The sequence below is a fragment of the Delphinapterus leucas genome, chromosome 3, assembly GCF_059928025.1.
Source record: "Delphinapterus leucas isolate spDelLeu-1000000601 "Yukka" chromosome 3, BTC_Dleu_Yukka2, whole genome shotgun sequence".
Taxonomy (NCBI): domain Eukaryota; kingdom Metazoa; phylum Chordata; class Mammalia; order Artiodactyla; family Monodontidae; genus Delphinapterus; species Delphinapterus leucas.
In genome coordinates this window covers 118,545,870-118,570,315 of record NC_143131.1, presented here as the reverse complement: position 1 = coordinate 118,570,315, position 24,446 = coordinate 118,545,870, and the positions used below count along the sequence as shown (strand labels likewise).

At 40.7% G+C, this 24,446-nt stretch overlaps 1 protein-coding gene across 5 annotated transcripts in view; it reads right to left on the bottom strand.

The window, feature by feature from the left end:
* Nucleotides 1–22,887, bottom strand: part of ANKHD1 (ankyrin repeat and KH domain containing 1) — a 112,384-nt gene extending 89,497 nt beyond the window's left edge. For 2 of the 5 annotated variants that reach the window (XM_022588960.2, XM_089909368.1), the window contains exon 1: nt 22,428–22,877. In XM_022588960.2, coding sequence (XP_022444668.1) covers nt 22,428–22,721 — 294 coding nt within the window. In that variant the 5' untranslated portion in view covers nt 22,722–22,877. Of the gene's footprint in view, nt 1–22,427 lie in introns of all 5 variants that reach the window. The other 3 variants (XM_022588961.2, XM_022588962.2, XM_022588967.2) reach the window with 2 other exon arrangements.
* Nucleotides 22,888–24,446: the final 1,559 nt, after the last annotated feature.

The window sequence follows — 24,446 nt, the reverse complement described above, 5'->3', positions numbered from 1 at the left end:
TATAGGGAGGGACTTTGAGGGAGCCTCCTGACTATCTGCTTATCTTCAGACACGACTACAGATATAACCCAGACACACCAGATTAAAGTTTCCTGGAGAGCAATGAATCTTCTGTGCCTACCACAGAGCCTGAAAAGCAGCATTTTTTAAATGAAACAAGTACATCAACATAGGCCCTAGGAAGATGTATGCAGGAGTAGATAGTAGAAAGCCTAGATAGCATAAATAGGTCATTAAAGTATCGTTTCTCCTCTCTTCCAATTAATATATTCAATTCTGACAAACTAAAGAAGATTTAACCCACTATCAAATATCCTAATTGCTCTAGACAGGAAAACTCTATTAGGTTAGGAATCATAGTCATTTGTTCACTGCTCTATCCTCTGAGCCTATGAATACCTTGTACATAGTACTTATTCAATACATATTTGTTGAAATGAATCCTATAAGCAAAATCAACTTACGAAAATAAACATGCAACCCTCTAATTTCAAATCAAGTTAATTCTAAATTTTCTTACCAAACAAAATATGCACAACCTTTCTGGGAAGCAATTTGGAAATGTGTATCAAAATGCTTTAAAAAGCACATGCCGTACTTCCCTGGTGGTGCAGTAGTTAAGAATCCGCCTGCCAATGCAGGAGACACGGGTTCGAGCCCTGCTCCAGGAAGATCCCACATGCCGCGGAGCAACTAAGTCTGTGCACCACAACTGCTGAGCCTGAGCTCTAGACCCCGAGAGCCACAACTACTGAACCTGAGTGCCACAACTACTGAAGCCCACACGTCTAGAGCCTGTGCTCCGCAACAAGAGAAGCCACTGCAATGAGAAGCCCACGCACTGCAACGAAGAGTAGCCCCCGCTCACTGCAACTAGAGAAAGCCCGCGTGCAGCAACGAAGACCCAACGCAGCCATAAATAAATAAATTTATTTTTAAAAAGCACATGCCCTTTGACCCAGTAATTCCATTTAAAAAAAAATCTATCCTTAAAAAATTATCTGAATGCCAGACAAAAATGTGCAAGAATGTTCATTGCAGCATTAATTAAAATTCCAGAAATGAAGTGAAAAAAATACTACAATAGGGGATTTGGTAAGTACATTTTGTACATTCACAGAATGGACCACTATGCAGTCATTAAGAACAATGTGTTTGAAGCATATTTAATGGCATAAGAAAACAGTCATAAAATTAAGTGAAAACCACAAGATTTAAAACAGTATGATATTTATTTTGCTAAAAGTATGTATGTATATGTATGCAAACATGAACATATGAGTACTCATGTATATATAATCATGAGTACATATTTATATACCTATACAGGTCTGTAGTATATAAATATGTCTGGGGCTTCCCTGGTGCTGCAGTGGTTAAGAATCCACCTGTCAATGCAGGAGACACTGGTTTGAGCCCTGGTCCGGGAAGATCCCACATGCCGCGGAACAACTAAGCCCATGCACCACAACTACAGAGCCTGCGCTCTAGAGCCCACGAGCCACAACTACTGAGCCCGTGTGCCACAAGAGAAGCCACCACAATGAGAAGCCTGCACACCAGGACGAAGCACAGCCCCTACTTGCTGCAACCAGAGAAAAGCCCACGGGCAGCAACGAAGACCCAATGCAGCCAAAAATAAAATAAATTTATATATATAAAAAAAGTGTCTAACCAGGGAGGTTAATATACTTGTAGACAGACAGAAAAACAGGATCAGAAAGGTTAAGTATTTCTGCCAGCTAATAAATGGCAAAGCCAGGTTTCAAACACAGGCCATATGGGCTTCCCTGGTGGTGCAGTGGTTGAGAGTCTGCCTGCCAATGCAGGGGACATGGGTTCGTGCCCCGGTCCGGGAAGATCCCACATGCCACGGAGCGGCTGGGCCCGGGAGCCATGGCCGCTGAGCCTGCGCGTCCGGAGCCTGTGCTCCGCAATGGGAGAGGCCACAACAGTGAGAGGCCCGCGTACCGCAAAAAAACCCCCCAAAAAACACAGGCCATATAACTCTTAAACGCTAGGCAATAGATACTACCTAACAAATTAATAAAGGACCACAGTATTTGGACTACATTATTTGGAATACTTGACTAGTTGGTCATCAATTTTCACAATGGAGACCAAATAAAGGTATCTTAATAAAGACAGTAAAGTTAAAATGATGTGGATATAACAATATTTTATTACCTAGTGATGTACTTTATTTTTATAAAATAAATCTTTAACTTCAGACCCAGTAACACTGAGCCATGTACTATGTTGTAATACAGATTCTTTAATATATAATTACAGACAAAGATGTCATTCTAGATCAATGCCAGCAGATAAATGTATACTACCAGTTTTCAAATGATTTGAAAGGTAACTGCTTGTACAACAAAGAGCCTGTTGCAAGTGCAAGAAAATATTACATATTTGCAGATACATATACCTGCCAGTTGTAAGGATAAAAACCACCATTCCAAATTCTGAAATTTATTAAATATGGTATTTAGATGTTAATATGTCTATTTTATAAGCAGCACTGTTCTGATGTAGTATTACACATATTACAGAGATGAATACAGATTACATGTATTATGTAACTTTTAAAAAATCCAAGTTAAGGATTTCCAATTGTCTCCCATTCATTCTCCAATATTTATTGAAGTCCTGTTTTATACAAAGTACAATACCAAGAGAGTACAAAAATGTGGTAGAAGAAATGTCAAAGACACCAACAACTATCACAAAAGGCCTCCAAGAGAAATAAATGGTAAAACTATATGCATTAAAGAGAAATCACTTCCAGCCCCAGTAATCCAAGAAGACTTTGTACAAGAAGTAGCATTTGAGCTAGGCTTTGAAGGATGCATAGAATTTCAATAGGTGGTCAGACGTGTGGGTGGAGAGTAAGGGAATGAAATAAAAAATGGGCTTGAAGATGCACTTAGAAAGTGACGAATGGTCCACTCTCAAAAAAGTAAGGTCCTTTGTACATTGCTAGTGGAAGTATAAATGATGAAGCCACTGTGGGACACTGTTTGGCAGTTCTTCAAAAATTAAACACAGAATTACCATATGACCCAGTAATTCCACTTCTATGTATATACCTAAGAAGACTGAAAACATACATGTTCATACAAAAACTTGTACATAGAAGTTCATGGCTGCATTATGCATAGTAGACAAAAAGTGGAAAAAAACTCGTATGTCTGTTAATTAGTAAATGGATAAACAAAATGTGGTATATCCATACAATGGAATATTATTCAGCCAAGTACTGACACACGCTATAACACTGACAACGTTGAAAATATCATGCTTAGCATGAAAGAATGCACAAAAAGTCACATATTGTACAATTCAATTTATATGAAATGTCCAGCACAGGCAAATCCCCAGAGACAGAAAGAAGATTAATGGTCTCCTGAAGAGTCAGGAAAGGAAGAATGGGAGTGACTGCTAGCAGTATATATTATGAAATTATTACCACAGTAAGTTTAGTTAACATCTATCACCTCACATAGTTACAACTTTTTTTTCCTTGTGAGAATCACTTGAATTTTCAAATGTAGTTTTAGGCATTTTATATTTAAGTTCTGACACACAAGATCAAATTTTAAATATCTGTAACACTTGTGGGGAAAATCTTAAGTTCCCAGAATGAGTTATACATAACTATACACATAAATGACTTGAATACATTTGTGTCAATCAGATGTGCCAAAGGCACTCAATTCTCATACTTTTTTGTCCTACTTTCCATAAACTTTTAAAAGCCTGTCTCAATGTGGATTCAATAAAAGGATAAAATATCCAGTTATGCCTATTACTTTGGGACTATTTGGGGGATTGCTTTTGGCAGTTCATAAATATCTTACCTGATAAACCTGCTGAAACACATATTGTTGCAATGCCGATTGCAACAGCATTACCTCAAAAGGTACCTGGCCAGTCAAGATGGAAACCATTTATAGCTACATGGAAATAGTAAGACCAATACCATACATTTCATATAAAGGCTCAGTGATATAACACCAAAAAAATGTCTAAATAATAGATAAGTTCAAAGTAATATTATATCTAATGAAATTAGTTTTCATCATGCAAATGAATATATAAGCCTCATAGTTTCCTACATACAGCTAAAGGATCACAGAAATTTCCTTATTGCTTAACGGTAGTTACACAGCTCATCTCTATCCAGCAGCTACATTCAGCAGCAAACATAAAACATCAACCTATTGTGGTACTGTTTTTAACCAATGGCAAAAAAGTTTATTTCAAGTCTTAAACATGGCAGATTTTTTTCCTACTTCTGATTAGGTACAAAAATAAAACGTGGAGGAAAAAGAATGAGAGGAAATCTGGCCCACAAAAAACTACCTGTTTTTTCCCTTATAGGTTACCTCTTCTAAAACGCTAAAGTCAAACTCTTTATGTCTTCCCCCTCAAAAGTCTTTTTTCTCCCTCCCTTCTTCTAAAAAAAAATGAGTGTGTTTTTTAGCTTCAACTAGAATTTAAACAAAGGTAGAAGGGAGGAAAAGGGGAACAAGCATTTTGTCCCATATGACATTTCAAAATGAACCACTGGATGGCAATAGTTACTAGGGAGAATAACCACAGACTCAGCTATTACCACCTAAAAAAAAACAAAACACCTCAGTCACCCTGGCCAAAATCTAATTAGGAAAACATCATTTATTAACCTAGCTATGATTTGGCCAAAACTCACTTCCACCAAGAAGCAAACAAACAAACAACAACAGAAAAACCCACAATTTCGGGACTTCCCTGGTGGCACACAGTGGTTGAGAATCTGCCTGCCGATGCAGGGACATGGGTTCGAGCCCTGGTCCGGGAAGATCCCACATGCCACGGAGGAACTAAGCCCATGCACCACAACTACTGAGGCTGTGTTCTAAAGCCTGTGAGCCACAACTACTGAGCTCACGTGCCACAACTACTGAAGCCTGTGCGCCTAGGGCCCACGCTCCGCAACGAGAAGCCAACGCAATGAGAAGCCCACGCACAGCAACGAAGAGTAGCTCCCTCTCTCCAGAGAAAGCCGCGCACGGCAACGAAGACCCAACACAGCCAAAAAAAAAAGAATAATCATCACTGGGCTTCCCTGGTGGCGCAGTGGTTGAGAGTCCGCCTGCCGATGCAGGGGACACGGGTTCGTGCCCCGGTCCGGGAGGATCCCACATGCCGCGGAGCGGCTGGGCCCGTGAGCCATGGCCGCTGAGCCTGCGCGTCCGGAGCCTGCGCTCCGCAACAGGAGAGGCCACAACAGTTAGAGGCCCGCGTACCACAAAAAAAAAAAAAGAATAATCATCACTCCCATGAATTCCAACCAGAGCTATGAGAAAGTTCAAGAGGAAGGCTAAACCCTTTATTTTTCACTACCTCTTCTTATAAACCTTCAAAAATAAAGCTTCCTCAAGAAATTCAGATTTGATAATTAAAAAGGAAAAGCCAAATAAAACATTTAAACATCAAAAATATATATTTTTAAAATGTACTTGCTATTATTTTTCTTCTCTCTTAGTTAACATTTGGAGAGATAAACATGTCTTACCTTTTCCCACCCAAAGTCTTTAAATTAGAATCATACCAATTTTAGAATGCAGGTAGCTTACTATTGATTTCTACTTGGAGCAGCAAAAAGGATGGGTCAGCATTCCAAGAGATAATTACTGAAAGACATGGTAATTCCTTTTTGCAAAAAACGTGGTACTCCAAAGTTTCAACAGTTGCATCCACCACAAACATGCTCCAAGATCCACTCAAAAGGAAAAAGTAATACAGATGCAATTTGAGACCAAATAATTATAAATTTAGGAACGAGTTTTGCTGATACTGTAAGGCCCAATATAATCAGCAACAACATCAGGAAGTAATGGAATGCAAAGGCTATATGCCTCATCGTAAAAAGTGTTCAAGTTTCTTTCTACAAGGAAAACTGTATGCCCAATTTCAGATCCACAATCCTCTTCTCAAAAAACGTAACTGTTACCTTGGGATTTCTGAAGTTAATTAGTTTAAACAGCACAAGAGAGAACCATCAGGCTTTTCCTAATTCTCAGTTAAAGCTGGAGAAAATTAACTCCACTTTAGTCAACTACAAAAACTTCATTTCTACACCATAGTTTTAATACAGAATCTATTATTTCTTGAAGTTTCTAAACATGGGAGAAAAGAAAGGTTTTTTTTAAAATAATAGTTACCATTAAGTGCATTTTCCATATATTATTCCACTCCATCATCTTTACTGCTCAGTGAAGCAGATTAACATCTTCATTTTAACTGAAACTCAGAAAAGTTAAGTGACTTACCCAAGATCACATAACCACACAGGTATCTGAAGCCCTGTGTTTCAGATTCCAAAGCTCACACCCTCTTCACCACACCAAACTGTATTAAGTGACTCTTCTAAACAGTGGAGTATGACTAAAACAAATGCGTACTAACCAATGAAGTAAACAGAGAATCTACAAGCAACATGATGTTGCAGTTTAACAATAAGAGCAATGTCAGGAAAAACCTTTAAATTAAATTAAATGTAATAGATTATCAAGCCCACAAACTCCTCTCTGCCAGAGTTCTTGGAGAGACAGACAAATCATGCTTTTATTTAGTAATTTCTGGCAGTACCACTACATTATTTCTAACCAACATACATACAACAAAATTTGTGCCACAATCCATTTTAAAAAAGGGAAGACTCCTCGCATGCTCATTAGGAAAGTCACAAGGAATGAAGAACCTGGCAATTAAGTCCAAGAAAATCTTAATGTTGAAATGTTATTCTGTATTTGCCCTATCATAATAAATGGGTAAGACTGAGGTTAGAAAGAAGTCCTGGCTTCTACTCATTACCCTAAATAAAAAAATAAGCATCAAACACACCAAAGAAATACTTAATTTTAGTAAGTTAAAAAGAGACTCAAACACCTCCAACTCATACCAATAATGGGAGGAGAGCATAATGACTAACAGCAAGGTCTCTTAGAACACTAGCCCACTGTTCACAGTGCCATCTTAGCTAACTCTTTTTACCGTTGTTAGCCTCATTTTCCTCAGCTATAAGATAAGGATAATAGTAACTACATCACAGGGTTATTGATGATTAAGCAAGATACTATATCTAAAATTGTACCAACAGTGCTTAATACATGGTAATCACTCAACAAATATTAGTTATTATTACTATTAATATTACCATTACTGCTATTATTAAGGTCAGTTTGTCTAAGGACCTTGTGTTCCTATACTCTTACTCTCTACTCCACAAAAATATAAAATCCATTATGTTGTCTTAGGCTAACAAGTAATCTGAGCATATTAAACACTATATATATATTCAACATTGGCTTATTAAACCCAACATTTAATAAGCACCTACTAAGTGCCAGACATTCTACTGTATATGGGAAACACAAAAATAAATAAGACATGATTCCTGCTCATTAAGACAGATAATCAAATAAATGCAATAAAGTACTACAGATGCTATTTAACAGGGAGTTATATACAGACAACGTGGGAACACAGAGGAAGGAAGAAATGGTCGATTCCAGTTGGGGTAGTAATGAAGGAAATCAGAGGTGATGATCCGGAACAAGAAGGTATCCAACAGGATGGAGAACGGGGCCATTAGTGACAGCTGCAGTGTAGAGTAGTAGTTATAAGCATGGATTTTACATTCCAAGAAACCTGATTCAAATCGTGGCTCCATCACTAGATGTACAACTTTGTGCATATTATACAATGTCTCTAAGCTTCAGTTTCCTCATCTGTAAATTGGGAATAATATCACTTCCTTCATATGGTAGTTGTAAAGTTTATTTAAGAACGTAAGGGTAAGCATTTAGTCCAGTGGACAATGAACACTCAGTATGCAGTAGTTATTATCATGATTCTAGAAGCCAAAGCAGTGAGAGCAAATTACTTGGGACGTTTAATAGCTTGATATGTTCAGAGAACTACAGCAATTTGGTATGGCTGGAATATAAAAAGCAAATAAAGTAGGATACAGCAAGGATAGAAATAGACAGAAGCCAAATCCTAAATAACCTTGTATGCCATACCAAGGAATTTGATTTATTCTTTATCTAAGGAATGGGAAGCCTTTTTGCCAAAGGAGTGACATGATTGAACTGGCATTAGAGAATTTACTGTGATAGCAGGGTAAATGAAGAATTAGAGGTATAATCACAGAGGTAGATAGAGCCAGGGATTACTACAATAAGTTCAGGTGAAAGATGATGACTTGATTTACAGCACAAGCAGTGAGAATACAGAGAAAGAGACAAACAAGATGCTAAGAAAGAACCTACAGGACTTAGTACCTGTTTGGATGTATGTGGTAAGAGATAGCAGATGCAAGCTTCAAGGTTTCTGACTACACTGACTAGTTTTAGGGCAATGCAATTTGCAAAGGTGCGGGTGGGGAAGGGATAGGCGTAGAGGGGGAAGTGATGAGTTCAGTTTTAGAATTGTGAATCTGAGATGTTTATGGAACATACATACAGTAGGCAGTAGGAAGGGCTCTTAGCAGACTGCTAAAATAAGTGAGAGAGGGTAGCCACACGGATATCTAAGAGAAGAATGCTCCTGTGAGAGCCAACTGCAAATGCCAAAGGCTCTGGAGCAGGACATGCTTGGAGAGTTTATAGAACATAATGAAGCAGTTGTGGTTTTGCTCAAATATCTTATGCTGATGAACTTTGTATCCTTTCATTTTAAATCACTGCCCCTTTAAACCTGTCACTTAAAGTCCATCAAACTCCTGAAGTAAGACATCCAAACATCAACCTTTACGGTGATCATCCAACTAACACAGGGCAATGATCCATATATTGAGTTTAGGATCTTGGACTGTCACAAGACTAGGAAAATATTAAATGAAGTGATGCAATTAAGGTACACATGCCTAGAACAAACACTCAAATATAATTTGTTATTATGTAAAACTAGTTTAGAAGGGCAAATATAATTTGAATAAACAATTTACCTTGTTTTCACATTCTCTGAAATGTTCATGTTCCTGAAAAGCCTGATGTCTTTAAGGGCAGGGACCACATTTTTTCATCTTTGTAATCCCAAAGCCCAGCACAAAGCTTAACAAATAGTAGATTCTAGTTAAATTACCCTACGATACCAATCAGAATTCTTAAACAGAGTGCCAAGGACACTAATCTCTGAAAGATACAATTTTATTATGCAAGATATCAGTTCATGAAAAAGAGGCTCTACCCCAAACTAAACACTGATTTTCCTCTGTAGAGAATGAGAGCATGCTTTCAACAGATTAACAAGGAGATAATACATAGTAGTAAGTACTTTTGATACTGTTATCATACTATTCAAAATTTTGTGGGGGGTGGTAACAGGTCAAATACATGCACCTGATTTAAGTATAGCCTTAAATAATGGTCTCTTCAAACTAAAAGAAAATAAACTTTTCTTTGTTAACTTGTCAGTCAAGTCTCAAGCAAAACAGGTACTAAAATATAGTACAGATTGTCACTATTCAGAGTCAAAATAACTAGTAAATTAAAATAATTGGGACCATTTGAGCAATAACATCCAAGATTTGTTTTTGCAGTTTAATCACACAGGTGATAACACTGGCTTGGGTATCAAGCTAATTGTGTGTTACTCAAATATTGAATTCTCACCTCTTAAGCAATTGTTAGAAGATACCAGATGCAAAAACTCTAATTGCTATGTTTTATATTTTATTCCACTTATCCATTTGTTTATTATCCTGGAAAAAGAAATTCTGTCCATAGTCTTCTTGCAAGCTCTATATAGTCCACATCAGATGTATTTAGACTACAACTACCCAAACTAATCACCTCCTCCCACTCTTCAGTTTTGTCTCCTCTCAAACATATATCCAGGCTTTGTCAGGGAGGGGATGCATAAACAAACAAACAAACACTACAACAACTTCCTCTTCTGGTAGCCTAGCAAACACAGGTTTAAATCATAAGCGTTCCCAACCATCCACCTTCAATGTATACAAGAGGGGCAGAAATTTCAAGAAATGGAATATTATTAATGGAGAAGGGGTGGTTTTTGTGTGTGACCACAAATTCTGTAGCATATAAAATACCCTCTACTATACCTCTTCCGAAGACCAGATGACGGGCACAAACATATCCAGTAACCCAGAATAGCCAAAAGAATCTTAAAAAAAAAACAAAATTGGAAGACTTACACTTCCCAATTTCAAAACTTACTACAAAAAACTACAGTAATCAAGACAGTATGGAACTGGCATGAGAAGACATATAGAACAGTGGAATAAAATAAAAATAAACACTCCAGAAATAAACCATCACATTTAAAGTCAACTGATTTTTGAAAAGGGTGTCAAGACAATTTAATGGAGAAAGAAGTATCTTTTCAACAAATGGTACTGGGACAACTGGCTCTCCACATTCAAAAGAATGAGGTTAGATCTCTACCTCCCATCTTACATAAAATCTCAATATGGATCAAAGACCTAAATGTAAGAGCTAAAAGTATAAAACTCTTAGAAGAAAAGAAGAAAACAGGTGTAAATCTTCATAACCTTGGATTATGCAATGGTCTCTTAGACATGACACCAAATGCACAAGCAACAAAAGAAAAACTAGTTAAATATAAAAATTGGGCCCAACCAAAATTTAAAATTTAATGGCACAGGACTTCCCTGGTGGTGCAGTGGTTAAGAATCTGCCTGCCAACGCAGGGTACATGGGTTCGAGCCTTGGTCCGGGAAGATCCCACATGCCACGGAGCAACTAAGCCTGTGCGCCACAACTACTGAGCCTCCGCTCTAGAGCCCGCAAGCCACAACTACTGAGCCCGTGTGCCACAACTACTGAAGCCCGCGCACCTAGAGCCCATGCTCCGCAACAAGAAAAGCCACTGCAATGAGAAGCCCACACACCGCAACGAAGAGTAGCCCCTGCTCACTGCAACTAGAGAAAGCCCGTGTGCAGCAATGAAGACCCAACACAGCCAAAAATAAATAAATAATTATTTAAAAACTTAAAATAATAAAATTTAATGGCACAATCAAGAAAGCGAAAAGATGGCCCACAGAAAGGGAGAAAATATTCCCAAATCATGTATCTGATAAGGCACTGGTATGTATCCAGAATACATGTTTTTTCCTAAAAACAAACAACAAACATGATTCAACAATAAAAAGACAACCCAACCAAGAAATGGGAGAAAGATCTGAATAAACATTTCTCCAAAGACATACAAATGGACAACAAGCACATGAAAAGATGCTCAACTTCATTAGTCATTGGAGAAATGCAAATCAGAGTCACAATGAGGTAAAACTCCAGGGGCTTTGCTGGTGGTGCAGTGGTTAAGAATACACCTGCCAGTGCAGGAGACACGGGTTCAAGCCCTGGTCTGGGAAGAGCGCACATGCTGCAGAGCAGCTAAGCCCGCGAGCCACAACTACTGAGCCTGTGCTCTAGAGCCCACGAGCCACAACCACTGAGCCCACGTGCCACAACTACTGAAGCCCGCATGCCTAGAGCCCATGTTCTGCAACAAGAGAAGCCACCACGATGAGAAGCCTGCGCACTGCAACGAAGAGTAGCCCCCCGCTCGCCGCAACTAGAGAAATCCCACACACAGCAACAAAGACCCAAGGCAGCCAAAAATAAATAAATAAATAAATTTATTTTTTAAAAAAAAACAACCAAAAACTCCATACCCACTAGCATGGATATTAAAAAAAAAAAATGTTAGCAAGGATGTGGAAAAATTGGAACCTTCATACACTGCTGGGAATGTAAAATCATGCAGTTGCTACAGAAAACAGCCTGGTGGTTTCTCAGAAAATAAAACAGAGTTATAATATGATCAAGGTTCCACTCCAAGGTATACACTCAAGGGAACTGAAAAGATATCGTCATAAAAAACTTGTACACAAATGTTCATAGTATCATTATTTACAATAGTCAAAATGTGGAAGTAGGGGCTTCCCTGGTGGCGCTGTGGTTGAGAGTCCGCCTGCCGATGCAGGGGACACGGGTTCATGCCCCGGTCCGGGAGGATCCCACATGCCGCGGAGCGGCTGGGCCAGTGGGCCATGGCCGCTGGGCCTGTGCTCCGCAACAGGAGAGGCCCTAACAGCGAAAGGCCCGCGTACCGAAAAAAAAAAAAAAAAAAAAAAAAAGTGGAAATAATCCAAATGTCATCAACCAATGAATGAAATGTGGTATATCCACAAAACATATTATTCCAATTTAGTACTGATACATGATTCAACATGTAGAAATCTTGAAAACAATATACTAAGTGAAAGAAGTGAGGCACAAAAGATCACATATTGTATGATTCCATTTATATGAAATGCCCAGACTAGGCAGATCCAGTAAGACAGAAAGTGATTACCAAAGGCTGCAGGGACAGAATGGGAAATGCCTGCTAATGGGTACAAGGTTTTGTTTGGGGGTGATGAAAATTTTTTAAAATAGATAACGGTGAAAGTTGCACAACTTTGTGAATGTATTAAAAAACCACTGAATTGTACAATTTAAAGAGTGAATTCTATATTATGTGAATTCTATTTCAATTTTTTTAACTTTAGTTATTTGAATTTGAAAAATACTTCGGAAATTTATTAAATTTCCTATTTTGATAAATACACTGTGGTTATGTAAGAGAATGCCTTTCTTGTTAGGAAAGATACACTAAAGAATTTAAGGGTAAAAGAGACAGGATGTACGCAGTCTACTTTCAAATGATTCAGAAAATAAATTACTTGTTTGTCGAGAGAGAGAGGAATGGGACAAAATGAACAAAATTTGTCTGTCTAGATAAAGGATATATGGGAGGAGATCTTTGTACTATTCTTGCAACTTTCCAGTAAGTTTGAAATTATATCAAAATAAAATGTAGTAAAAAAAGAGAGAATATATCCAATATAATTGGACCACTGCCCCTTTGGGGGTTTGTTCTTTGATAATGACAGTCTGTGTCACATATGTTACTGAATTTATCAACTGTACAATTTTTAAAAGGCCAAAATAGAAATGTAGAGATTTAGCAGAATAAGTAAACACGAGGAGAAAATCAATTAGAAGCTGATAAGTGCTGGAAGTCCTTTCAAAGTGTACCACTCAAGGTATCAACTGACATGGCCAAACCTTTATTTTCTGACTCAGATTTCATAAAATGCCTATGTGAAAACTTTTAAATTCTACATCATTAAAGAAAATACTGCAGGTTCATTTATCTAGATTTAATACCAGATTGAGACAATTTTTCCGAAATGGAACTCATCCCATCTCTAGTGATAAAAAGCATAAAAAGTATTCTTCCTAGCATTTTATCAACATATGAAGCATCATGATCAATCACAAATTAGTCAATATGAGGACAAACAGGGAAAAAATAACGATTATATTACAGAAGCATCTACTTAGGGACTTCCCTGGTGTTCAGTGGTTAAGACTTCACCTTCCAATGAAGGGGATGCAGGTTCGATCCCTGGTCAGGGAACTAAGATCCCACGTGCCTTGTGGCCAAAAAACCAAAACATAAAACAGAAGCAATATGGTAACAAATCCAATAAAGACTTAAAAAAAGAAAAAGAAAAAAGAAACATCTACTTAGAGCACAGTATTCCATGTGAATTGGGTTCAATGGCTTCAGGGAGGACATCAGTGAGTGCTCAGTCTCCTCCTGTCATAGAAGCTTTCAAATGTTTTGTCAGTCTCAAGCTTTTTGATTTGCTAATATCTACTGTGGTGAAACAATTATGTAAGATTTGTATTCAAACTTGTTCTCATAAAGCAATCTATATATTCAATGCAATCCCTATCAAAATCCCACAGCATTTTTTACAGAAATACAAAGACCCATCCTAAAATTCACGTGGAATCTCAAGGAACCCTAGCTAGTCAAACAATCTTGAAAAAGAAGAACACAGTTGGAGGATTAATACTGCCTGACTTCAAAACTTACTACTAAAGCTACAGTAATAAAAACAGTGAGATACTAGCATAAAGTCAGACATATACACCAATGGAATAGAACAGAGAGCCCAGAAAAAACCTTCCCATATAAGATCAATTCAATTCAACCAAGATACCAAGACCACTCAATGGAGAAATTACAGTCTTTTCAACAAGTGGTGCTGGAAAAACTGGATATCCACAAGCTAAAGAATGAAGTTAGACGCTGACCTTACACCAAAAACAAAAGTTATCTCAAAATGGCTCAAAGACCTAAATGTAAGAGCTAAAAGGGTAAAATTCTTAGAAGAAAACATTGGGAAAAAATCTTCATGACATAGGATTTGGCAACAACTTTATGGATATGAAACCAAAAGCACAGACAATAAAAGAAAAGAACAGATAAACTGAACTTCATCTAAACTAAAACCTTTTAAGCACAAAAGGACAACAGAGTAAAAAGGCAACCAATGGAATGTGAGAAAATGTGTGCAAATTATACATATGATAGGGATTAACATCCAAAGAACTCCTACAATTAAACAATGAAAAAACAACCCAATTAAAAATGGGCAAAGGGGGAATTCCCTGGTGGTCCAGTGGTTAGGACTTGGCGCTTTCACTGCACGGGCCCAGGTTCAGTCCCTGCCTGATCACGGAACTAAGATTCCACAAGCTGGGCAGTGTGGCCAAAAAAGAAAAAAAAAGAGCCAAAGGATTTGAATAGACATCTCTCCAAAGACGATACACAAATGGCCAATAAGCACATGAAAAAGATGTTCAACATCAAACCCACACCCATTAGGATGGCTATTCTCAAAAATAGAAAGCAAGTATTGGCTAGAATATGGAGAAATCAGAATCCTTGTGCTTTGCCAGTGGGAATATAAAATGGTACAGCTGCTATGGAAAACAGTATGGTGGTTCCTCAAAAAATTAAAAATAGAATTAACAGATGTTCCAGCAATCCCACTTCTGGGTATATACCAGAAAAGAAGCAAAAGCAGGGACTTGAACAGGTATTTATACACCTATGTTCACGGCAGCATATTCACACCAGCCAAAAGGCAGAGGAGCAATCCAAGTGTCCATCAACAGATGAATGAATAAACAAAATATGGTATACACATACAATAGAACAGTATTCAGCTAAGTGTCAGACATGCTGCAAACATGGATGAACCTTGAAGGCATTATGCTAAGTAAAATAAGCCAGTCACAAAAAGTAGAAAAATTGTATGATTTCACTTATTTGAGATACCTAGAGTAGTCAAAATCATAGAGAAAGAAAGTAGAATTGTGGTTGCTAAGGGGCTGGAGAAGGAAGGACAGGGCATTACTGTCTAACGGGTACAAAGTTTCAGTTTTGGAAGATGAAAAAGTTCTGGAGATGGCTGGTGGTGATGGTTGCACAACAATGTGAATGTACGTAAAACCACTTTAAAATGGTTAAAATGGTAAATTCTGGACTTCCCCAGCGGTCCAGTGGTTAAGACTTCACACTTCCACTGCAGGGGGCGAGGGTTCAATCCTTTGTCGAGGAACTAAGATCCCACATGCCACACGGCATGGCCAAAACAAACAGGTAAATTTTATGTTATGTATATTTTAACACAATTTTTAAAAATGGTTAAAATGGTAAATTTTGTTATCCTTGTTTTACCACAATTTTAAAAAATTGTTCTCAACCTAACTGTCCTCATTACAAAGCATCAAAACTTGACAATTTAATAAACTGTTCTCCTGTTCAACTCTTTGGTTCTTGGGGCTAATCCCTGGGAGTGTACTTGCCTTTTTCTTTTCAAAATTGCAAACTAATGCAGTGAATCAAACCACTAGGATACAGTGGGATATGTACTTTAAACAAACAAACAAACAAAAAAACTCTTTCTACTAATGAAACAGCATCCATTAAGGGAAAAACTTTGTGAGAACAGAAGGATGTATAGCGGAGGAAGAGCAGAATGTGTTCTTTGACAAACTGTTGCTAAATTTCAGCTTATCAAATAAAAAAAAGCTTTATATACAACTTTACTTTCCTCCTGGTTTAGGTAAAGTTGACCAGAAAAAAGGTAAACCAGTCAATCATCATAAGGCAAATGATCTTTATTCATAGGAAACATACACTATAAGTAACTACCAATAGAATAGCACACAGATTTTAATTTTTACAAATTAAAACCAATGTTTCCCATAGTGGCAAAGTTGGTTAAATGCCTTTCTATACTGGTACTTCTAATACTTCTTAATTCGCTTAAAATGAAGAATAATAAGACCTAAACTTTCCGAGTTTAAGTGCAATTACAAAATTACCTTAAAGTAGTGTTCCTCCAATACTCAATGGCACACCTTTGACTGCCTTTTTTTTTAAATAATTTTTTTAAATTTTATTTATTTATTTTTATTTTTGGCTGCCTTGGGTCTTTGTTGCTGCGCGCGGGCTTTTCCCTAGTTGCCACGAGCGGGGGCTACTCTTCCTTGCGGTTCGTGGGCTTCTCATTGGGTGGCTTCTCTTGTTGCAGAGCACGGGCTCTAGGTGCGTGGGCTTCAGTAGTTGTTGCACTCGGGCTCCGTAGTTGTAGCTCGCGGGCTCCAGAGAGCAGGCTCATAGTTGTGGCGCACGGGCTTAGTTGCTCTGCAGCATGTGGGATCTTCCCGGAACAGGTATTGAACCTGTATCCCCTGCACTGGCAGGCGGATTCTTAACCACTGCGCCACCAGGAAGTCCCTGACTGCCTTCTTAATATACTGATTGATCTACATGGCAGTCACCAATTTCATAATATAAAAGTTTTCCAACAAGGTGAACTACGGATTAAATGCTAGTTTGAGAAGGCATTTCCTAAGCAACTAATTAAGTTCATGCATCAGAAGAGAAACAGTCAGCAGGACAATGTAGCAGTTAAGATAACTATAATGGGAGTCACATAACCTATTTTCTACTATAAATTAGCTGTGTGATCCTGAGCAAGTCATTCAGATCAATGGTTCCCATACTGTTAAGGCTTTACCCAGAGTCCTAACATGAACTTTCCAATTTGATATTTTGTCAAACACGATTATTTTAAAAATTAATTTCATAAGAGTAGGAAGGGCATTATCTCAAAGTAGAAACAAGTGAGAGGACTTTCCTGGTGGCGCAGTGGTTAAGAATCCGCCTGCCAATGCGGGGGACAGGGGTTCGAGCCCTGGTCCGGGAAGATCCCACATGCCGCAGAGCAACTAACCCCGTGGACCACAACTACTGAGCCTGCGCTCTAGAGCCCGTGAGCCACAGCTACCGAGCCTGCGAGTCACAACTACTGAAGCTCATGTGCCTAGAACCTGTGCTCTGCAACAAGAGAAGCCAACGCACCACAACGAAGAGTTAACCCTGCTCGCCGCAACTAGAGAAAGCCCGTGCACAGCAACAAAGACTCAACGCAGCCGAAAATAAATAAATAAATAAAAAATTTAAAGTGTAAAGGGCAGGATACTTGGGAGCAGGAGTAAGGTCAAGACTTTTTACTGTATTTGCCTTTATATTAGTCTTATGAACTGTACAAATGTAAATCACCTATGAAAATGTACTAAATAACCAAAAGAAAACCTCTACATACTTCGAGTTTCACAAAAAGGTTTTCCTCTACCCATACCTAATCAACTCTGTTTCGACCCACCATCCATATAACCATACTCACCAACGAATCATTTTATGTAAAGTCTTAAGGCTTTATGGAATGAAACTTGTGCAAGGTTGATGCTCATGCAATATAAAGAATTGTTACAGGGGCTTCCCTGGTGGCACAGTGGTTGAGAGTCTGCCTGCCACTGCAGGGGACACAGGTTCGAGCCCTGGTCCGGGAAGATCCCACATGCTGCGGAGCAACTAAGCCCAGGCGCCACAACTACTGAGCCTGCATTCTAGAGCCCGTGAGCCACAACTACTGAGCCCATGTGCCACAACTACTGAAGCCTGTGTGCCTGGAGCCCAAGCCCTGCAACGGGAGAGGCCACCTCAATGAAAGGCCTGTGTACCGCAGCAAAGAGTGGCTCGTGTTCACCACAACTAGAGAGAGCCCGCTTGCTGCAGTGAAGACCCAACACAGCCAAAAATAAAATAAATTAAATAAATAAATTTTAAAAAATTGTTACAGTAATAACATGTAATTTTTCCTTCAATCGACATTTTTATGTCTCCAAAATTTGCTCACTAGAATGCCAAGGTATATTTCCTATTTTATCACTATTGATGATAATTTATGAAGTAAAGCCTTTCTACCTTGAACAAAGTCCCCATAAAGGATTTTTAGAAATTCATTTTCATGGACAATAAATGAGTTTTTCAAAAACAATACAGCATTTTAAGTTTCCTAAAATTATAAATTTACCATGGAAAATTTACAACATTAAACCAGTCCGGGGCTTCCCTGGTGGTGCAGTGGTTAAGAATACGCCTGCCAGGGCTTCCCTGGTGGCGCAGTGGTTAAGAGTCCGTCTGTCGATGCAGGGGACGCGGGTTCGTGCCCGGGTCCGGGAAGATCCCACATGCCGCAGAGCGGCTAGGCCCGTGAGCCATGGCCGCTGAAACTGCGTGTCCGGAGCCTGTGCTCCGCAACGGGAGAGGCCACAACAATGAGAGGCCCGCGTACAGCAAAAAAAAAAAAAAAAAATATGCCTGCCAATGCAGGGGACACGGGTTCGAGCTCTGGTCCGGGAAGATCCCACATGCCACGGAGCAACTAAGCCCGCCTGCCGCAACTACTGAAGTCTGCGCGCCTAGAGCCCGTGCTCCGCAACAAGAGAAGCCACCGCAATGAGAAGCCCACACACCGCAACGAAGAGTAGCCCCCGCTCAACATAACTAGAGAAAGCCCCCGCAGAAACGAAGACCCAATGCAGCCAAAAATAAATAAATTAAATAAAATAAATTAAATTAAAAAAAAAATAGAACACCTGTCCATACCCTCTTTCAATTTCTCTCTTGTTCAGGTTATGAGCATAAGCCCTGAGATGCTATTAAAAGCAGTGACTCACCTTGTTTACCTGAACTTTGAATACAGAGTATTCATGACAAAATTGCCATCCCAGATAAGAGTGGGCCTCTAGACCAGTGATTCTCAACCAGGGGTGATTTTGCCCCACAAGACATTTGGCTTTGTCTAAGGACATTTTTAGCTGTCACAACTGGGTGGGTTTTACTGGCACCTAGTGAGTAAACGCCAGGGATGCTGCTAAAGCACAGGAGAGCCCCTCACAACAAAGTATTATCTGGCCCCAAATGTCGATACGTTGCTGTTGAGAAACTTTGCTCTATCTAGATAGTAGGTCATAAGTAACCCTAAAGGAAATGATCCATCTGCTATTAGAGAAAATCAGAATGGACCCTCTGTATGGTGTGTGCCTTTGACTCTTTAACATAATCTTCAGGAAAAAAAAAAACCCTACAAAGCTTTTGCTATAATTTGCTATAAAATGTTGTACACAATTTCCATGTGCTTTTAACTAATTGTAAATATAGCACCTGTCTCAAGATAGGATATCTATCTTTTAAGTGTGTTTATGAACATGTATACATATACATATAGGCCTATATAGGCCTGGAAATTTTTCCAAAAGAAAAATTTCAATACTGGTTATCTCTGAAGAGTGGGATTTGAAGGGTCAGTAGGGGTGAGAAGAACTTTTACTTTTCATCTTATATCTACTATCTACACTGTTGAACTTTTTTACCATAGGACTATATTACTTTCATAATTTTAAAAGGAAGATGTCACACACATATACATACAGTATATGCATACATTCTTAAGACAAAAGATTAAAGATCATAAACCTCACCAAAATCCTTTCTTTAGGAATTTTATTTTCCTTTTACCTTACTTAAAAACAAGACTACAAATCTAAAGTTAACATTTAAAAAGAGATTTTTAAATAATTTTCAACCTGACTTCTATTCTGAAAAATGGGTACATTTCAAAATAATCCAATGCAAGTTCTGACTCTTCTATTCAAGGCCTTGGACAGCTAAGGAACATGCTCAGCATGCCTGAAGAAATACAAAACAGGTATTCACCCCAATGTTTAAAACAACAAGAACCAAATATCCCAAACGGTGACATTCCCTAAGCTAGCACAATTCTAATATAAAAAATTTACAAAAAGATACAAGCCCCTTCTTCAAACTAAAAGGTGTTTTGACTTAGCCAGCGAGGGAAAGTACCTTGTTTTTTCTCAGCTGTAGGCTCTGATAATGAATAGAAAAGAGGTCCTTAAAGTATCTACATTTCTGTATACCAAATGTACAGAATTTCAACTAACTCTAGAGCAAATGCACTGGGCCTCCACATTTCTTACTCATTTCTCACCTAGTCCTGCCCCATTCGGGGAACAAGACAAACTTCACTCTCAAACTACAAACCAACCCATCTCTCTGAATGTCTACATTCTAAATATTTGGTTCTAAAACATTTAGGTATGATGAAAATAAAGGTTCTATTATTATTCATCAAATGCCAGTTGGGTGAGTGTTTTTTGAAGAATATTATGTATGGTCTTTTCACACTGGAAGTTCAAAGTTAATAATATGGGAGAAGACACTCATCTTGTCAGAGAAAAAAGAAAATCCAAGAAATTTGCTTGGGAAAAAAAGGTCATTTCACTCACAAAGGTATAGACTATATCCTACCACACATAATATACAACAGACACTAGATATTCCAGGAATTTCTTCTCCATGTCATATGGATGCGCGAACAAGCCTCACATAAATGGTTATTTCAAAAGCTCATTTACCCAGATATAACACATGAGCCCATAGAGTTAGATTCATAACTTCGGAAGCTCACTAGCACTCTACCTCTGAAGAAATTTAAGAATACTACTGAAGTAAAAACAAATGTGTGATGTTTCATCTCATCAATGACAATTATGCAAAAATGGTCCAGAAAATCAAGGACATCGTCCTTCTGTCACATCCAGACCAAAGCAAACCTTTTCAGTCTCTCTTAGAAGTTTCAAAGAAAAATAGACTCTAATCTTTTAGAGCCTAAAGATATTCCCACTTTATTTCCTAGGTAAAAGGTAAATGTGTTCTAGGTTCATCTCTCATCAATTTTCATTCAAAGTCTAAATGAAAGCCTTACACAAGCCCAGGAGTGGAAGTGCTCCAGAGAGTCTATCCCTAACTGCCTACTCAAATAAAATCCTGTCCCACCTTGGCTTAGAAGTTATTTCTCTTATAGTGAAATTCAAAGATACAGATATTCAAGGAACTATCTCCTTTACAACCCACACAGTTTTTTCCAAAGCAAAATATTGGGGTTAGAATACACTAAGGTTTTAAATCTAAAGGAATTCCTGTTCAGACCAAGAATGGCAAGACTGTGCACTAAATGTATTCTACAACCCACAAATGCAGTGTCTCCTTATTCCTCTCAAATACAAAAGCCAGGATGGTTGTACATATATAGAAATCCCTGTACTTTAAGACCAACACTGGAGGTTAAAATGTCATAGGGGGTGAACCAGGCATCTTAGAACCAAAATAGAATACTCTGAGCACTTAGAACAATAGTCATCACAAGACAGTACTATAACCAAGCCAAAGTCAAGGGAAAAAAGTGCAGATATAAAACATCTCCTTTTGCTCTAGAGCCCAAAAGTTGATGCCTACCATTCTAGGTTGCCTAGACCTAAAAAGGCCCAGTATAAGAGTTAAAAGAAACTAAGGACCTGATAACAAATTTCCCTCAGTGCAAAAGGTGTCCATACAGGGCCTCATCTTCTCCAAGCCTAAAAATCTCCAGAGTTCAGCTATCCAGCTGTTGCGAAGCTCAAAGATGCAATGGAACTTTCTTTTCCTGTCTAACTTCACACAAAGTTCCAGGCGCAAGACTCACGTGATTTTTCAGCGCAAAAGCAGAGAGCTCCTTAGTACTCACCTGTCTCAAACTATAGAGGGGAATTAAGACCCCTCCTTAAACACACAAGTAAGGCATAAGGCAAATAATGTCCAACCCTGCAACTCTGACGAGAGACACAGTACAGCGGCAATGCTCTTTAGGCAAGCCAGCTCTGTCTCTCTGTCTCTGTCTCACTCTCCCTCTCTCACCCTGACCCTCTGTCTCGCTCTCTCAGTACCAAGGGCAGGGACTCTGGCAAGACCCCGCCCCCCCATCTCCAAAGCGGGGTGGGCGGGAGGTGCCCGAGGAGTCCCGGTTCCCGCGCGAAGCTCAGAGACCAAAGGATTCCCTATTGTGGGTCTATGGATGGTGACGGGAAGTGGTCCGGCTCGAGCCGCGGGCTGAAGAGTAAGCCGAGGGCGCACTAGGCCCGCACCGCTGCCACTGCCGCCATGGAGCCGATCGCTGTCAGAAAACGACTCCGCCTGAGCAGCGGGAGGGTGGCCCCTGCCCTGCGCCGGCCCAGAGAGAATTCGTGCCTCAAGCTGTGTGGGAGGCGGGGGTCCCCGAGCCGTACCTCGGACACCTCGTCCTCGTCGCTACCAGAGGCACCACCTCCACCCCCGGTCCTCAGGACGGCAGCCGCCAACTTGAAATCCAGCGCCGCGGCGTCCCCTCCGCCCGCACCGCTGCCGCCGCCACCGACTCCCGGAGCCGGCCCGGCCTCCCCAAAGAGTCTCACGGTGCGGATTCCCAGTCCGACCCCTCCCGGCGGAGGCGGCTCCGAGGCCCCGGCTGGGGCGGATCGCGGAGCCACTGAGTCCAGATCCTCCTCAAAGGAGGTGCCGCCGCCTCCGCCGTCGGTCAGCATGGTTCTCACGCGAAGCCGGAGACGCTGCCGAGTCACCCGCGGCCGCGGCCACCGCCGCCGCCAATCCCGGGAAACGAGAGGACCAGCAGGAGGAAGAAGCGTCTCCTTCCCCCCCGTCCCAGCAGCGCCACTAACTTCTCACTGCCTAACCTGCTGCCTCCCGCCCCCACACTCGCCACTGGCTGCAGCTCCCCAGCGGCTGCAGCTCATTGGCAAAGGCGAGCCGTCGCTCAGACTCTTCGTCACGCGCCGCTCCCTGGCTCGCAGCCCCCAAGCTGCGTTGACCCGCGCAGGCCTAGGCGGTTGCGAACACCCGCCTACTATTCCCCACGTGCCGACTTCCGGTCTTTTTCTATGTCTATTGGCCAGTCTCGCTGACTATCGCGTCACGACCTTAAAGTGGATTAGTTGGCCTTGTGGTCAGTCATAGTGACCCCTGACAATGGAAAACTTCATTGGCGACAGAAAGTGTCGGTCACTTTGTCACAGGACGTCGCGTGGTACAATTGGCCGGTAAGTGTACCATTCATCCCGCCCCCATCTGAGGTGACGGGAAAGGGTTGGGGAATTTCCACTCTTGATTAAAATGACGGCCGAGGTGACGACCTGCAAGAATTGGTGAGATTTGGAGTGAATTCACCCAGCGCTTAGTGAGGCTCTTACGTCAGTGGTGCAAGAGGCGCGGAGGTAACGCAGTCCCCACCTGTCGCTCTCTGCCAGGCGCGGAGAGTTGCTGCACGCGGATTGGAGGGAAGAAGCTGTCAGTCTCAGGTAGGCTCCACCTTCCTGCCCGTCCCTGGTTGGAGGAGCGGCGTGTCAGTCACTAGAGAGGTCACCGCCTCTGGGACAGGGGAGGCTGTGTAAACTCTGCTTCTGGCTCTTTGGGCGGGAGTAGGGGGCTGGGAGAGACGATCGAGTGGGGTCGTTACGGCTGAGTGCCTCCCGCCTTTCCGAGAGGAGCCTAGCCACACGAGCTGAGGGAACCAGAGAGCTGTTGAGGATGACCGCCCGGTGGCGATTCGGCCAGCCCGCGTGCCAGGACGTGGCTGGGCGCGGCAGTTCTACAACCTGCGGGCGGGGTCGCCCCTCGGGGCCGCGTTCTCTTGCCTGTGGAAGGCGGCGGGCCTGAGGGCTGGACAGCGCCATGCCTCAGTACCGGGAACTGTCCCACGAAGGAGGGTGGGAAGGCCGTGGACAGCGCGCGGAATCACACCGCGGGGCTGAATGCAGTGGTTAAGAGTGCATGATCTGGAGCAATTTCGAGTTCTGGTGCCGCCACTTACTTACTGTGTGACCTCCGGGCGTTAGTTGTTTAGTCTCTGTGACTTTCAGTTCGCCCGTCTGTAAAATGGGGCTAATATTAATACCTCCCTCATTGAGTTGTTGTTATGAATAAATTGGTAATAACGTCAGGCGCTTAACAAAGTGCCAAACTTACAGCAAAGACTAACTTTTTTTAGTTACTCTTCCTTCAGGAGTCCTCCACCTGCCCCCTGGCTCCTGCCAGCCACACTAATTGTCTCTGTGATGCAAAACAAGGCTAGCTAAGGGCGTCTTCCCCCCTCAGAGGAGATCTCTGTACCTCTGTTAGCTCTATCTCTCTATCGCCTTTGTCAATAAAGAGGGCTTTAAAAGAACTAATGCTCTAACTAATCCTGTGATCAAAGATCGCAAGAAAGGCATTTGGGGAAGTTTGTATGGCAAATGTTCTTTGACCCTGAGAAT